Source organism: Lethenteron reissneri, chromosome 17 (assembly GCF_015708825.2).
Source record: "Lethenteron reissneri isolate LAM-NWPU_2019-01 chromosome 17, ASM1570882v1, whole genome shotgun sequence".
Classification (NCBI taxonomy): domain Eukaryota; kingdom Metazoa; phylum Chordata; class Hyperoartia; order Petromyzontiformes; family Petromyzontidae; genus Lethenteron; species Lethenteron reissneri.
Window position 1 is genome coordinate 13,286,268 of NC_083795.1, and position 16,811 is coordinate 13,303,078.

Here is a 16,811-nt window from a genome sequence, read left to right on the forward strand (position 1 = left end):
CCAGTGAGTTTGGAACAAACAAACTGGTGTGATCCACCAACCCTCCCATCCAAGAGGCTGCACTACAGGCAGTGGCGTACCGTGGTTGGAATGGGTCCTGGTGCAAGGAGGTCCTGTCTAATTTCCCCACTCATCGTAGCCTCGGCGCCTGGGCCCCCCTGACCTGTGGAACCTGATGCAGTTACACCGCCTGCACACTCGATAGCCACGCTACTGCCCCTCGCATAACTTTTCGACAAATTGTAACGCTTCCGAGTCACGATTCGATTTAAGAGTCAATGTTCGATATGCCACCAACGACAGGCTTGCACCGCGGTGCAGACGCAATGCGCGGTGCAGACGCAATGCGCGGTGCAGACGCAATGCGCGGTGCAGACGCAATGCGCGGTGCAGACGCAATGCGCGGTGCAGACGCAATGCGCGGTGCAGACGCAATGCGCGGTGCAGACGCAATGAGCGGTGCAGACGCAATGAGCGGTGCAGCAGCGATCTCACTATTCAAACTGGGAACTCCTCATCCACCCAGACCGGTTGGACGCGTTTGTGTTTGAGCCGGAATGTGAAACCGTGGAGATTGGATGGGAGCGATAGGAGGAGGCAGTTGAAACAAATAACTTTAGAAATATCCCGTTTTGTCTTACAAGCCGGAGGGAGAATTGCTGTTAGCGAGCACCTGTTAAGACCGTCACATGGTACGTCACACACGAGGGTGCATTTTAGCTGCTTTTGTCTCCCCGTGTGGCACGATGCCTGTATAACGCACCTCCGATTAGCACGGTTGGTTACGTACGGTGCGAAAGAAGTTGAATATACATACGTCTATGTCACTTGGTACAGTACTCATTTAACGTGGAGTCAGCCTAGGGGAGGTATAAGACGGATCGAGATTCCACTTTTCATTGATCTGTTTGGCTTGACAGCCAGCTTGTCAGGACCGCAGTGTATGCACACAAATAAGGTGACATGAGAAGTTTAGTGATAATTTTCCCTGAAACTGGTTGGCTTTTGGTGGAAGATCTGAGCTGGCACTTCACTGCAATTAGCACCCTGTAATTTTTTTAACCGAGGTGGCATTTATTTGTCAATCATGGTGACTCCAACATCATGGACATGTGCAGCCCTTTTGTCAATCCACTGCTGGATGAGAGCCTCCCTGCACCGTGTGTGTCATGGGGGGGTTATTTGACGATACTTGGCCATGTTGGCCACAGCAGGTTGGTGAAGGCGCGGAGCATAGACGGTGAAGCATAGAAACATTGTATATCACAACGATGGATATTGCTGCACAACCGTCTGTGAAACACAACACAGCTCCGAAGCAGCTTACAACACCTGTTGTGTGCATGGAGGTCACCCGTCCCAAGCACAGGCTCAGCCCTGCATAGCTTCCGAAATCTGACATAATGGCTCGCATTGCGGGCGATTCGGCCAGTGGCTTTACAAACGTAATGTTAGCACCCTGTGTCGAATTACACCAACAAAATACCTATCGAACTTTATCCGCGACGTCCCAGAACATTGATTACCGAAAGACAGGCGCTCGGGAACGGGCTCCTTGCATGTGGCGGCGGTGGCTGGGTGGGGCACGGGAAGATGCCCCGTGCGTGAAGAGCAACACGAGACCTGCGCCGTGACATTCGATCAACAATGAACAAGGGCTCGGCTGCGCGAGTGCAGACACGCCTGGCCTGGTGTGATGCGCTCTTCGTGGCGAGCAGCCCCACAAACTGGTTTCGCACACATAGCGCGGTCGACGTCGCTTAAGACGGCCACCAGCGTTTGCCTGGTAGTTGTGATTGAATGTTCACGCCGCTATTTGCAGGCACGTATTGGCTTTCTCCCGTAATTTGCAGTCTGCCGGCCGCTGTTTGGGGAAATATAGATTAGCGCTTAGCGTTAATGATACTGCGGCATTTTTCATTCGGCGCGGAGCGTGGCGAGCCGAGCAAGTTGACGTGACGTAGTCAATGTTAAAAGGAAACTGTGATCATAAAACACGTGCGCACGCACACACACTCGCACACTTTCCCAAGCCACCTTAACGGTCAGAAGAGAGAAAAAAGTGTGGCGCTTGTTTAGTACGGAAATCGTTATCGGCTGCAATTACAAAGCTCGTCGTGATGATTTACCGCAGCAGGACGGGACGATGCCCCTGTGTGCATCACGTGCCGCCGCGCCGGCGTTGTATTGCCGGTGATTCGTAAGCAGACGGCCAAGGGCTTCACGCGTTGTCTGTGTCACACGCCGAGTGGTGGCTCGGAGCCAGATGTTGCACTATCTCCCTAGAACAGCAGTTAGAGCTCCCCCCCCCCCAAAGGGGGCACGAAAGCATTTTGGGGGGTGGGCAGGGGTGCACAGGCTGCAGCATGGATACAGTGCAGGAGATATTTTTAATGTGAGCGGGGAACGTCAACACCACAATGCAATGACAAAAAGCACAAACTCGACGCGAAACAAACACCGTGTTGACTCGAGGCGTGGACATGTGACCTCACTGTGTTATGGCCTTCGTAACCTGGGAAGGATGCTAGTGGTGGGATTTGGGGGGGGTGCGGGTCTGTGCAGGGTCTAGTGGTCTTGATTGGGGGGCGCCATACCAAAAAGGTTGACAACCACTGACTTAATAATATCATCCTCACATCTGAGGGCTGATTCCCATGACAGGTGCTTTATATCTTCCTCGATCTTCAGAATTTCATGGAGAGCCCCGTCCAACTGCTCACACTGTCCCACAAACCGATATTTTCCCTTCCGTTTCCCCTCTTCCTTCCCATGTACCCTTGCAGAATCACCTTCGCTGTCGCCGTCATATCTCCCGATGTGACCCCCCCTTTAGTCATATCCCGCATACGCCACCTTCCTTCTCATCAGACTTCTCAGTGATTCCTGCCCATAGCCGCTTGTTCCCGGCACATATCTTTGCTCTTCGTATTATCGCACCTTCTTTCTCTTCCCTCCGTAATGCAACGCCGTGGCCTAACCCTTTCCCATTCCGAGATGTCTACAAATTGCAGGGTGGATCCCGTTCACTGCTGAATCTCGGAACGCGTAAGCGGTTAGCGTTAATATTATTTAGAAAGGGATCACGCCGCTGTTTTTTAAAGACATTGTGCTCACCGCAGAGAACTCTAGCGACAAACTGTGCCACCCGCCCTCCCGCATAGCCTTTTACAGATGACGTACACGCATGTACGTCATTGGAATGGGAAAGGGTTAATTTCTCCTCCTAGCTCGAACAGACGAGCGGATCGCACGTGCCAGTTGTGGTGCGCGTCACCGGCGATTGTGTTTAGTTTTCGCGACTGGAATCGTTACGACGCGACGGCTCCATGCCGACCTTGATCATCTACGGGGGCAATTGAGCTCGGGAGTCGGGGGGGGGCGCGGTGGGGCGCGGGGGGGCGCGGGGGGGCGCGGGGGGGGCGCTCAGTCCTCGATCCACTGACGGAACTTTTTGCGGGCCAATTGTTGACACGGCTTAATTATTTTGAATGTTCGCCAAGCGTTAGGTCAGGCCGTGGCTGAAAAAAAATCCGGTTTGGTTGCTTTGCGAGAGCTCTGTGGAGGGGAGAAGTGTGCATTTTTAGTTTCCGGGTGACAGTGAGTTCAAAACGAACACGGGGAGAGTGTCACGTAGCAATTGTGAAGGGGTTAAAAAAAAACAAGTGGTGTTATGTTGAAGGGTTTACAGACTTGTCTCGTTGAAAGTATTTGTAAGTTTAAACACGGCAGCAGTCTCAGCCGCACCTTTTCAACGTGTATTCGCACTGTACATCAGCGTTTCTCAAACTCCAAGGTACAGTCTCCTGTGATTATCAATCATCAGGCAATTGCTGCATTTCCATATGAATGCAAATGATTGGCTGTCATAGTGGTTGGTCCCAAGGGCTGGCGTTGAGAAACACTGCACCATTTACATTAAAGTATGGCATCTAGAGGTGAAGATGTTGCCTGTGTGATAACATGTTTATAGAGTTGGGAGTTACCCACACTTTACCCCACCACAAGGGATTCACCTCTCAATATTACTCTCTCTGTTTTCTGTTGAGTGGACGTGGGCAGTTTTTGTTGCCATGCAACCTTAAGCCAGGGAATTGAACCGGCCCTTTTGGGGATATGAGTCCAATGTGTTCACCTCTGTGCAACAGCAGCTCCCACTCCAGATATATTCCCTGCACACATGGGTATCTATGCTTCTTTACAATTTACAATTACTGTACAGTCCAATTGGGATTTATATAGCGACAGCCAAATGCGACTGCCTCTCAAGAAGCCATACAGCAACGGTGCGCAACATTTATTTAATAGATGGAGAGGCAGTCGGTGATAGGAAAAGGGGAAATAAGGCAGGGCTTGAGCCTGGATTTGAACAGGGGTAGGGGGCCTACATCACAGATGGCTGGGGAAGAAAAACAATGGGAGTAGCAAACTATGAGCGCAGCAGAGAGGAATGAGCCCGAGTTATGGTTGAAATCGTTTGCAAAAGCATGAGTAACGCACGGAAGCCTCCCCCGCAGTCTGTGTTACCTTCCTCTCCCATCTTGTTGCAGTCTGCAAGTTCATGTCGCACGAGAAATGCCTCAAGAGTGTGGTCATCATGTGTTCCACTCACCTGGCCACCTGCGTCAAGGTAAGCCCGTCTCGAGGCGCCCACTCAGCCCCTGTGAAAACATTCTGCACAGCCGCAGCTAGCCAAATGCCTCTAATACAAAGCGGTCAGCAGTATGTATGTATGTTGAACGTCTTTCGCACCGTACATAGCCAACCGTGCTAATCGGAGGTGCGGAGAGCTAATTGGAAGGACATGATCGCAAACGTCTTTGAGAAGGGACATTGTACATAGAAAGAGATTGGAAGCTTAGCGTTTTCAACTCTTTTTTTATTTGAGCGAGGTCATAGGGGCGTTGATGCAGCAGAGATTCACAGTTCGAATCCAGCAGCCGTCCCAATTAGTACTGCGTGCGTATTAATCCTAATAATTAACCCGTAAAAACAACGTTTTTCACTATAAATCCTTTATATGCGTGGCGGCTAGAGTCCTCTCGTCCTCTGGCTTGAGATGGCTGCCACCTATGGGTCAGATGATTGCCTGCCACCATTAAGCAATTGGTAATTAAATATAAAAAAAATGACTAAAAATTTTACAATTTAGGAATTTTTTTTTACGAAAATAATTGTCACGCACAACGAGTCTGTGTGCAAAATGTCAGCTCGATTGGATCACGGGAAGTGGGTTAAAAAACGACCGAAAGATTTGCACGGTCGTAAGCGCGAAAGCAAGCAAGCAAGTGAACTTAATATAAAGGATTTAAAAATACTACGCGCCGTCCTCTTCGTAGTGGATGCTAAAGATCCTTTCATGTCGTTCGCAAGGGTTCAGCCATTGTGTGTCGGCAGCCATTGTCCAACTTGGCCAGAATTGAAAGATGACCCGCAAATGACTCATTTTGAATATTACACAGCAACCATCACCCACTACTGTGAAATCTTAGCTGGACCCTCCTGAAAGAGAGTCATGAGACTCGGTGAGGCTTTCCCGAGTAAACGAGTGTAATTTTAAATAATAGTGATAATAACAAATAATATGAACTTGGAAAAAGGAGACAATGGCATGGGAGTTCCAAAGACAGAAACAGAGAGCACTAATGATAGTACAGCAGATAAGAACCAACTCACTTTTTTTGTGTCAGGCTCATAGCAACCTGAGAAAAGGAGAGTGTGTGAGGGGGTTACATAGCAGAGCAATGAGAGAGGAGGAAGAGAGCCCTTTTTTTCCTAAAATATGGTGAGAGAAAACTGCCATTCCGATAGAACGAGTCTGTGACAAAGGGGTGGGGTATGATGGCGCGGTGTATACATGGCGCAACAACCGTTGTCGTAGCAATAAAAGAGTGACGAGGAAGTGACTGAGTGATGAGGAGAGAATGGTTTGGTAATTTGCATGGTCTTTGGGTCCGATTTACTCCTCGACTAAATGGCCAAAACTTGTCAAATCACCGTGGCCATTTTGCCCCATTGTTGGTGACCGAGACTTTATCACAAAAAGAAAAACTGACGAAAAACATTCAAAGAGGATTTCACGCCATCTGCTTCGACTTCCGTGTCTTTTCACTTTACGAAGTGCACTGCTATGAGATTTTGTGAAATCGTTTTTTGTAATAATTTATTGATGTCTACGATGCCACGGTTCATCAACAGGTTTGTTCATGTGTTACACGGTCGTATTAAAGGCTGGCACATCACAACCTATGCCGCCATTCTCCGGAGGCAGGGAAAATAAAAACCCCTCCAAATATATTACCGCACTGCCTTTCTGGTTGGCGTGTGTTTGGACGGTTTGACGTAATTGGTGGCCACAAAGTTTTTCCACTGGCCGGCCCAGAATAGCACACCTGCGCGTGTTTGGAAGGCGCAAACAAGTCCGTGCGGCGGGCTAACTTCCTGCATGGCCACCCAGAGCCCGGCGGCCTCCCGCAATGTGTGGAGCGATTATCCCGATGCAAAAAGCGGAGGGGACCCGAAAAAAAACAGCCAACTAATCGTCCCGCCAATTTCCGCATGTAAATTTAAAGTCGCTTTAAGTAGAGCCTCAGGGTCGCGTACCATCGCGATCGTTATCGTCAGCCGCGATCTATCTGCTGCTGGATGAAGGGCTGCCCTAAGCCGTCCGCCGTCTCTCACGGTCTTGCGACGGTGACCATTCCTGCACACGAGCTGACCTCGTCGCTCAATCTCCGCACTCAAGTTACATTTGGGCGCGTTCTCTCTGTTATCTGCCATTCTGTTGTTAGTCTCGACCATCTGGCATCAGCACCACTGGCAACGTGCCCTATCCAGTCCTAAGATGACATTTTACAACCTGCGGCTGAGCGTCCTCTAATCCCCATTGCGACCAATGGAGACACCGCCGCGTTCCTTACCATAAGAATTTGACAAACACGAGCTGATTTGCTGGTGGGAATGATAAATCCTTACGTGGATTCTTTTACCCGCACTGCTTTGCCAATCACGCTGAGTGCTCCTTCCGTCACATACGCACCAACGCGCGTAAGCGTACCTTTGTGCGCTGATACCCGGCCATCTAGGCAGTAACCGGCTGCTGGCTGGTCAGTACCTTGCCAGCTGGCTGGCACCTGCACGCTTGGTCCGTACTCGGCCAGCTGGTGGCTGGCACCGGAACGGTTGGCCTGGTACCTGGCCGGTTGGCCAGTGGTGGGCTGTGCTGACGTGAAGGTGCCCTCACCTGTGTACAGGTCCCCGTGGCACACTGCTTCACCTCCCCGGGGCAGTACAAGAAGAAGTTCTGCAACGTGTGCAGGCGGCACCTGGAGGACAGCCTTGCCTACCGATGCGAAGGTGAGAGGTGCATGCGACGAGTGCTTTGCTCCCCGCTTTTCTGTTTCTTGCTTCCCTTATGCTTATTTGTGTTGGTTCTTGCTTCCCCACTTTTAACATTTATGCTTCTCACGCTTTTATGCTTAACTGCTTTTTGCTCCACTGCTTCTGTACATTTCACTGCCACTCTGTATCCCACTTTCCTACTTTTTGCTCCGCTACTTGATTTATTCTTGCTTCACGGCTCTTCACTCTCCCACTTGTACCACTTTGCTGCTTCTCACTTCCCAGTTTCTTGCTTCCTGGCTTCTCACTTTCCACTCACATTTATAACTATTATGGACGGGCCACAGCTTCGATGGAAATGTCCCTTTCCACTGGAAAAAATTTTTCAAAAACTATCGGCATGTTGATGATTGTAAATAGAGCAAAGCTTATTAGTGATATAATTTGGTGCTGTGCGCAAATGGATGTTGGAGCACCTGAATAGTTGATATTGAAAGAGATTGCTTAACGCTGGGCTCGCTTTTTTGTGGAATCAGGCCGCATGAAGCTTGAATTGGTAACACCACATTTGATTCCACAGGGGGCCTAGTTTGGAAATGTGAAATCAAATTTCTAAGATTCGCTGGATTTTGAGGGAATTCCCAAGGCTCCGAGACCTCAACCAAGGCACCCACCCAACCGTACGGATGACATGGAGTGCATTACAGTAGATGAGGAATTTCTATTTTTGTCGCAGTTTGGTGGAGGCCTTCATCCAGCAGTGAATTGATCAGCACTGATGATGATGTGAGGTAACATTTTTACTTGACATGGCCACATTTCTGCGCTGAAGGCCACGGTGGCTCTCGGAGCAGAATAAATAAATTGTCACCCAGCCTGTCTGGTTTGCTCCCATCAAAAGCAAACTTTGCTTAATTTACGATGTAAATTCTTCTGTCACATTGCTAAAAATACATATGGAAATGGATCGTGTAGCTACGGTGGTCCACATACATGAACAATATTGCTTTAAATAAAAAGGGCTGTCAGTCATTTGTTAACGCCCTGTTGGATTCAAATTAAGCGGTTACGATGTTTACCGTTTATTGTTTAATCATGAATATGAATTCTTCGCGCTGTAGAATATATCACTGTTATGACGTTCGCAGTCTGATGTCGCACTGCAATCGTTTCACTCTCGCGTTGTCTTTACCTGCTCTCAAATACTGCAGTCGAATAGAGTAGAAGTGCATCTGCACCGCATGTGGATCACACGCTCTGTGTGTGGCCCTACCCATAAGTGCTTGCAGTGAGAAGCCTCAAGCCAACTTGACGTCAAGCTCTTCAAATTATTCTGAAACAAAAATTCTGCCTTTCAGACAACCTGTCGACGGATAATATCAGTGACTTGTGATATATTCGCCAGCTTATTGAAATAAGGTCAAACAACCCCCACAACCCTCACGGCTTGGAGAGGCCTTCATCTAGCAGTGGATTGGATTTTACAAAAAAAAGACAAAAATCTCCCATACAGCCTCAACAGACTGCTGGGGCAAGTGCTGTTAGCCAGCACCGATGAAGACCGACACGGCACACGAGGGGGTGTGTATTTGTCTACCTAGTGGTGATGTTTACACACTGCACCAGGTACTTATTTGAGGCTGAGTTAACCTAGGGGAGCCCCAGAATAGGTTCAGATAATAGTCACTGGTTTTGGCTTTGAGCTGGAATCGAACTCGGGGTCACACTACTGCTAAATGTGGTCAAACAACCCCCACAACCCACATGGCTTGGAGAGGCCTTCATCCAGCAGTGGATTGACAAAGGGCAGTACACTTTACACACACACATCAAATGACGGGTAGGTTTGTCGCGTCAAGCTGGCGAGGAGTGGAGTGTGGCCGGCGATTGCGCGCACGTCACGTACGCTGCGCACGACCGGCATTAGTAGTTGGCTCACGTCGGGAGCTGATAATGTATTTAAATTGCGGCACGCTTCACCGAACAAAGCCCGTTGTGCCGGCTCTCGGGTGTCCCGCTGCCCAACGATTCCGATGAATGCCCCAAACTGGCGATGCCAACGTGCCCACGGACGTCGTGGCGTTTATTGATTCTTTTTATCGCCAAAGCCTGCAGTGGGTTTCATTAAACTAGAACATTCACCAGCTGCGCACGCGCATGTACAGCTCGTTTATAAGTCCCCACTGCTCGATGAGGGCCTCCCGATGTCGTGCCGGTCGTGTGGATTACTCGACCATATTTCACCCACGCTGCTCGGTGTGCGGGGATAGAGGCGGAGAGCATAGAAGTACAGGACAATGATGGATTTTGCTGCACTGCCATCTCCAGCCCGCAACGTAGCCCCACAGCGCCCCTATGCGAACCCGTCTGTGCGCGGTTGTCGCCGATCCAAGCAGGGCTGAGCCTGGATAGTGCCGACGAGTTTGGGTGCAGTCTGTTTGATTTGGCAAGAGGCTTCGTGCACGTCATCATCATCATCACCACCATCCATGGGCAGATTGCCCGTAGGTGTCCACTGCACATTTTGTCATTTGTTTCCACTTTCCTCTGTCTTATGCCAATATGCTCAAGCAGTGCCGAATCTTTCTTGCATCAACCTCTTATGTCGTCATCAAGCTATTCTCTGTTAGATCTTCCTCTCGTTCTGGTTCCTTACATTTTTAGAACAGCACACTTGAAATTTTCCTGTTGTTGTCCATCCTACGTATATGTCCAAACAGTGCCAGTTTCCTTTTCATCACTGCCCGTATCAGGTCTTCTTCTTACGTGCAACCTTTTTCCGACTTCTACTTCAGGCGCGTACGGGGGTATTAATAGCGCGTGGGTTTGTACGGTTGAAGAGCTTTGACCGTGAGCTGGCGCTGTGCACCCGGGGGCTCTTAGTGAGGGATGGGGGGGGGGGGGGGTTCAGCGCCCCCGGCCGCCGCTTACGCTGACGATGCTTGCTGACGCTGATAACGCTCACCGCCATTGCACTCTACCGTACGGGGATGGTTTAACATGACGAAAATTTCTTAACAAAGTGTGCACAGAGTAAGACTGCTCCGATCCTTACCCTACCCCACTTCCGCCTCCTCTTCCCATTAGAGCACATTAAGAAGATGACATCGAGACTGTTTCTAAAGGGTGAAGATACACAGATTTTTGCAAAAAAAACAACTAAACCCAATGGATTTCTTTTGACCAAGGTTTTAAAATTTTTATTTCGTGGTCGTTAAACGTTAAAACAGGGGCCGCTGCAATAAAACCCGGCTTGTTCCGGCACCCGGTCAGAGAGTTCGCGTTGAGACACCGCCACGGAGATGCCTGCGCCCCTGCGTTCATGACGGCGCGTTGGTGGAGGCCTCACTTGTCAGTTTGACGGCCCGTTTGCCGCATGCGACGGGACAGCTACTCCGCGCCGAGACGTGCCCACAGTCGTCTTTGTCACGGACGCACCCTTCCGCTGCACTTTTTAGGCATTCGCCAAATGAAGGCGTCAAGTTATTCCCACTCAGTTCAGAGTTGCTGGACGCTTTTCAAATTTGGCTTCTACGTCGCCTCGAGCTTGAATACTTTCTGCCAAGAGCGCCAAATATTCGATGGCGCTATTGCAATGAAAATTACCTCTTCCCAACACTCCGAAAATGCACTGCGTCACACTGGTGGCACGGCATCCTGAGGAAACACGGTTGAATTTGTATGCCGAACAAACCCACACAGTGTAACTGCGTTGAAACCGATAGCGCCATCCTTGCCGATGGCTTCTCGTAACCACAGTCCTGCTGTGCTGGAAAATTTTGGGAGCTACGTTCCTCCCAGCAACAGTTTCACCAGAACCTGGTGGTCGTGAATGGGGTTCGCAACGATGACTGCGATGCTGCCGATGGACGAACGTTGTCGGCAAAATTGATGAAATTCTACCGCGGCGGGGATGCTATGTCGCTCGTTGTTGCGTTTTCTCCTCGAGGCCTAAATGAAATGGCATCAATTGAGCATTGCTTAAAGTCGAAAGGAATGGACACATGAGCTGATATGCAACAGGGTTAGAATTCCTTAATCTTCATTATAATTGTCATCGTCATCAGCTACGATCAGTCCACTGCTGGTTGAAGGCCTACCAAAGCAGTCGCCAACTCTCACGCTCCCGTGACGTAACAATCCTCGCTGCGATCTGCGTACGAGTGTCCCTGGTTGCTCTTTCTCGATAGACGTCCTCTTTGACCCATTCTGGTGCTCGGTTGCCACTCCATTATTCTCAACCACCAGCCATCATCCCTCTTCGAGATGTATTCTACCCAAGCCCACGTACCATATGCTGTCTTTAACTTGCGTATGTTATCTATTCCATATGTTTCTCTTTGTCTTCTCTTGATATAATTTCAAGCAATTTTTTTATAATAATTTATACAAATTTTTCAGTCTGCTGGATAAAGGCCCCTCCCCATGCCATATCAGGCGTGGGGTTATTTCGTCATAGGTCACGACACTGGTTGGTGCGGGTTTGCTCATGGACCCATTCAGATATCGCTCTCCGCTGATGTTGACCATGGCCTGGAATCGGTCGCAGGGTTCACAGTTCAGTGCACTAACCACTACATCACGGCTAACCACTGAGAATTGCTTACTATGAATAAAAACTCACAAATAAAGGTTTCGCTCGCAGTATACAGTGTTGTACAGTGCGTTCATACATTTAGCATGGCATATACCTCTTATTGCAGAGTCTGTAGTTTTTAGTCAACTTTACGATCGCTGATTAATTATAGTTTATGAATGATCATGGCCGTTTATTCCCACTGTGATACGGGTTGCGCAAACGTGTTCTTCAGCATTGCACGAGTTTACAGGCCAGAGTCCTGGTTTGGTTGTCAGGAAATTACTTTAACATCGATTTTGTGGGAAAGTCACCCAATTGGTGGAGAAATTGCTTCAATTCTGTAACGTTACAATTCATTATCTGCACACACCGGCTTGTTGCCAGCGCATCTCACTTGTAATAAAGACAACTTTAATAAATCAAACTGTAGTGTTTTAGATGCTGTGCAATTGTCACTGTAAGAATAGCTCCAACGGCTGGTGAAAGTCTTTTTCTGACCCGTGCCAAAATGCCAGAATGAGGCCCCCTCAGATGTCCCCTTGGCCTTTTCTGAAGCCTCCTTGGATCTGAGGCCTAAAGCAAATTGCCTCACCTCTCCCCTACCGCCGCCCGCACCTCTACAGCCCTGAGCTCCAATGATTGAATTTTAGCTTTTGAAGCAGAGTTTCCATTGAAGGTCCGGCGGTTGGACGAATGGATGAGCGATGGGGGCGAGCGAGCAGATGGGCGAACAGGCAGATAGGTGAGCGGATTGGGTGAGCGGCTGTACGAGCAGACGGGGAACAGGCGATGACTAACCATGACACTGCTGCTGCCCCCCCTCCCTTCTTTGCAGTATGTGACCTCCACCTGCACGCCGACTGCATGCAGTTCGCCTGCAGCGACTGCCGGCAGTGCAACCAGGAGCGGCCGGGGGAGCTGGTGAGTCCACAACACTCCCGCACACTTGATCTTGTCTCAGTTAGGATCGTTGACGGCAGTGCACCCATGCCACGCAAGCCGATGCAAACGCCTGGTGCGTGTGTTTTTATTTTTGTCGAGTTTGTTGGGGGGAGGAAGCTCCATTGTAGGCATGAGTTATGAGGTGCTGATCACTTGGCATCACATCAGTGGATTCTTGTGAAGTTTTTGAGTGGTGTCCCCTCATACGTGTGGGTTAAATCTAGGTCTCTCCGGTTTCCTCCCACATGAAGCCAAACACTTTTTGATGGGATTGACCAAATAAGCCAATCAAGCAGGACCCTCCTGAAAAATTCCGATGCTCAGCAAAACTTTTTTGGATAAACATAGGGCATTTGAATTTGTATTGCAAAGATTTGGCAGGACCCTGGCAGGACCCTGCTGGCAAAGAGTCAAGGGATTCTGTGAGGCTTCCCACGGTAAACAAGCACAATAATAAATTATAATTAGAATAACATCACAGTTGTGTCTGGCCGTGCTGAGTGTTAACATTCGGCAGGCTTACACACCCATGTGATCTCAGTCTCCTCCCCCCCAACTCCCTACCCACCCCTCACCCCCAAAACCCACACCTCCCCAACACCCCCCTCATCCACCGTTGGTGCCAGTCACTTCTGAGAGCCGGCATTCAGGGGGCTTGGTTTTTTTGCTGGCTTCTGCAAACTTCACGCTGTTTGAACAAGCAATGCTCCGTAGCCCAGGATGTTTATGGATGACTTATTTTTAGACGTGGGAATTTACAAATAGGACGTGCGTTGTAAATCCACCGCATGCCAGTCCGCCGTACGTCTCAAAAGCGTTGGGCGTCGAGCGCATCCCCGCCCCCCTCTGCCCCCCTACAGCCCCCCCTCCCTCCCCCCCAATTTTCACCGGTGTTTGCGGGGGAAGTCGGCACTGGAAATTTTTACGGGGAAAAACGCAGAATGCCTGCGACCAAATCAACCTGAATGCGTCCACCCTTCCTGGTGGATTTGGGAACCAAGCAGGGCCGAGGCTGGTTAGTTACATCAATGGCAGACTGCCGGAGAATACCAGGTGTTGTCAGCTTGGGCGGCCAGGTGTCCAAGAGACGACAGTATAGGAAGTGACTCATTGAAATCCATTTGTGCGGAGGTCTACATGTTGAGACTTTTCTAGATAAAGAAATAATAATTTACATCCTGTCTGTCAGACTACTGCTGGATGAAGGCCTGCCCACGCCATGTCGGTCATAAAGGTTGTTCGGATATTACTCACCATTTGATGTGAGCCATCGCTTGGAATTGTAGTGCATCTTGCGATCAACTATTATTATTGCGTCACAGTTCCAGTTTACTGGCGGAGTGGGTAGCATCGTTGTACGCAAGCTACACTCCAAAGTCCCTTGTCGTTGCCATAGAATGGGACGCCACAGTAGCAGTGTGAACACTGGACCTCACCACCTCCGATTAGCGCGGTTGGCTACGTACGGTGCGGAAGAAGTTCAACAAATACATACATATGTGAAAGAGGGCTTCATAGCTCATCGGATTCCTCCAGTGTAAGTAAAGATTCTGATTCTAAATAAATTCGCTCGTCCCCCCTCGTCTCGGGACTTCACCGCAGGGTTGGCACACATGGCCCAGCAGGAGCGTGCGCCGCTTTGGGAGGCTCCTGCTCTCCGTGTGTATTTTTAGTGTCCGAAATTGCACGCAACGTTTTCCCCGATGGATACATAATCGATGCGGAACCCCAAATGTTCTCTCGGCGCGATGAAAATCGCCCGGTATTTGTAAACGCTCCCGCAGTTGAACGAACGCAAAAACGGCCCATGCACGTAACGGTGCCAAGGGCCTAAAACGAGCGTTGTTTTCAGTTTTTATTTTTCGACGTGAGCCTCGGATGAGGCTCAAGCAGCTCTCGGAGACGTCAGGTTTTACATGTTATTTCGTTAATCTGTAAACTGCCCAGATGAAAATAAAAAAAAACGAAAGCAAGCGAACGAAATTATCTCAAGAGAGATGAAATCGGCGTGGGTGCAAGTGCTAGGTGGTTTATTACGCATGTGGGATTGTGAGAGATGATGATTGCAGGAGGGGCGGAGGCCTTCATCCAGCAGTGGATTGATCATGGCTAATAACAACGACGACGATGAGGATGATGAAATTTTCTATGTGACAGAGATATGATGCTATCAAACTGAATTGTAAAAAAATAAAACTACTTCAAACCCGCTCTCCAGAGTCTTCTGTGTAAGACACTGATAATGAATCTCAATGGGCCCTTGCCTTGTTTAAATAAAAACGTTCAATCTCAATGGGCACTCCCCTGTGTAGATAAAGTACATTGGCAGAGATCATAAATCTCAATGGATCCGTGGCTTGTGAAATAAAAGGACCACTTGCTCAGTCAATCACCATTGGTTTATGGTCCAAGAGTTGACACAGACACTGATGTAAGAGGCAGATACATTTTAGTGGTACCAATTTCTTTATCAGCCATGGTCAATCCACTACTGGATGAAGGCCTGCCTAAGCCATACAGATCATTCACAGTCCTGCGGTGTAACGGTACATCTGATCATTCCTGCACATGAGCCCATCGCATCTCTCCCATCTCTCATCTATGTGTCATAGCAGGAAATATACTCTCCAACTCTCTTCTTCTCTGGACACGTTGCTGCATTGTTTTTCATTGGTAGGTTTAGTGTTTCACAAGCACTGCAGCCTGCTCTTCTCCGCCTCGTTATTTCATAACTTTACTTAATCATTGTTGTACGACCAATAAAAGTGCATTTCACGTGACCAAATCACTAGGAATGTGCCCAATCTCATCTCATCTCGGAAGCTAAGCAGGCTGGAGCCTAGGCAGGGCTTGGACGGGCGACCACCACATGTTGGCAAAGGGCCGCAGATCTATGTGCTGCCCAGCAGAATTGAAGTGCACTATAATCCACTGCTGTACTGTATTCATATGGTCCTGTGTCAATGCTCCTCATCTTCATATATTTAATGAGGTCATATAATCCCCACGGCCTATGTGGCCTAGGGACGCCCTCATCAAGCAGTGGATTGAAAACGAATTTCTTATTTTGTGCTTAGTTTATTGTCCTTCCCGCACACCTCCTATTAACACGGTTGACTAAGTACGGTGTGAAAGAAGTTCAACATGCATACAATCAGGGCGGTGCGTGTGTGCGTGTGTGCGAGCAAAGCGAATTGACGAGGGTGGCCGCGTCCGCCCCGTTGCTCCCAACAGGTCCTCTCCATCCACCACTGGCGAGAGGGAAACATGCCGTCGGGCTCGCGCTGCGAGGTGTGCCGCAAGGCGTGCAGCTCCTCCGAGGCGCTGTGCAGCATGCGCTGTGGTTGGTGTGGCCTCACCGTGAGTCCTCCTCCTAGTTGTTCCCGTGTCCCTACATCCACGTGTCCCTGTGTGACCACGTGTCCCTCTGTACCCTTTCTCACGCGTGTCCACGTTCTCACATCTCTCTGTCATGTCTCCCGAATACATGTCACCCCACGCTCACCCCCGTCCCGTGTCCCCCTTGTCTCTGCGTCCCCCCGCGTGCCCAGGTTCACTCCGGCTGCTGCTCCTCCATCCCCCCCGAGTGCTCCTTCGGGCGTCTCCATAGCCTGGTCCTTCCGCCGAACTGTGTGCGTCTCTACGGCAACCTGCATCTTCAGGAAACCATCGCCGCGGAGGCTGGTACGGAGGGGGGGGGGGACCGGGACTTATGTTCTACGCTTTGATTATCCACAAGGCACTCTGGCTTCTTCCCACATGCAAAAACACTCACCCAAAAGGATTTCTCCAAACATCCTTTAATGCCAAACCCTCATGAAAAAGCTGTTAGTCGCATGACTGTTGTTTACCCCTTTAGTCTGGAATGCCACCCCCCATGGGAGTTCGCCTTTTCGAGTCCTAGTTCAAGACTTACCACTTTCTATAAATGACTGTCTCGTCCTGTACG

General features: G+C 49.6%; 1 protein-coding gene across 1 annotated transcript in view; it reads left to right on the plus strand.

Moving 5' to 3' along the window:
• DGKQ (diacylglycerol kinase theta) overlaps positions 1-16,811 on the plus strand; it is a 74,690-nt gene that overhangs the window by 6,700 nt on the left and 51,179 nt on the right. The window contains exons 2-6 of the mRNA XM_061553190.1: positions 4,551-4,630; positions 7,254-7,356; positions 12,756-12,841; positions 16,097-16,222; positions 16,414-16,546. Of these exons, the coding sequence (XP_061409174.1) occupies positions 4,551-4,630; positions 7,254-7,356; positions 12,756-12,841; positions 16,097-16,222; positions 16,414-16,546 (528 nt within the window). The remainder of the gene's footprint in view (positions 1-4,550; positions 4,631-7,253; positions 7,357-12,755; positions 12,842-16,096; positions 16,223-16,413; positions 16,547-16,811) is intronic.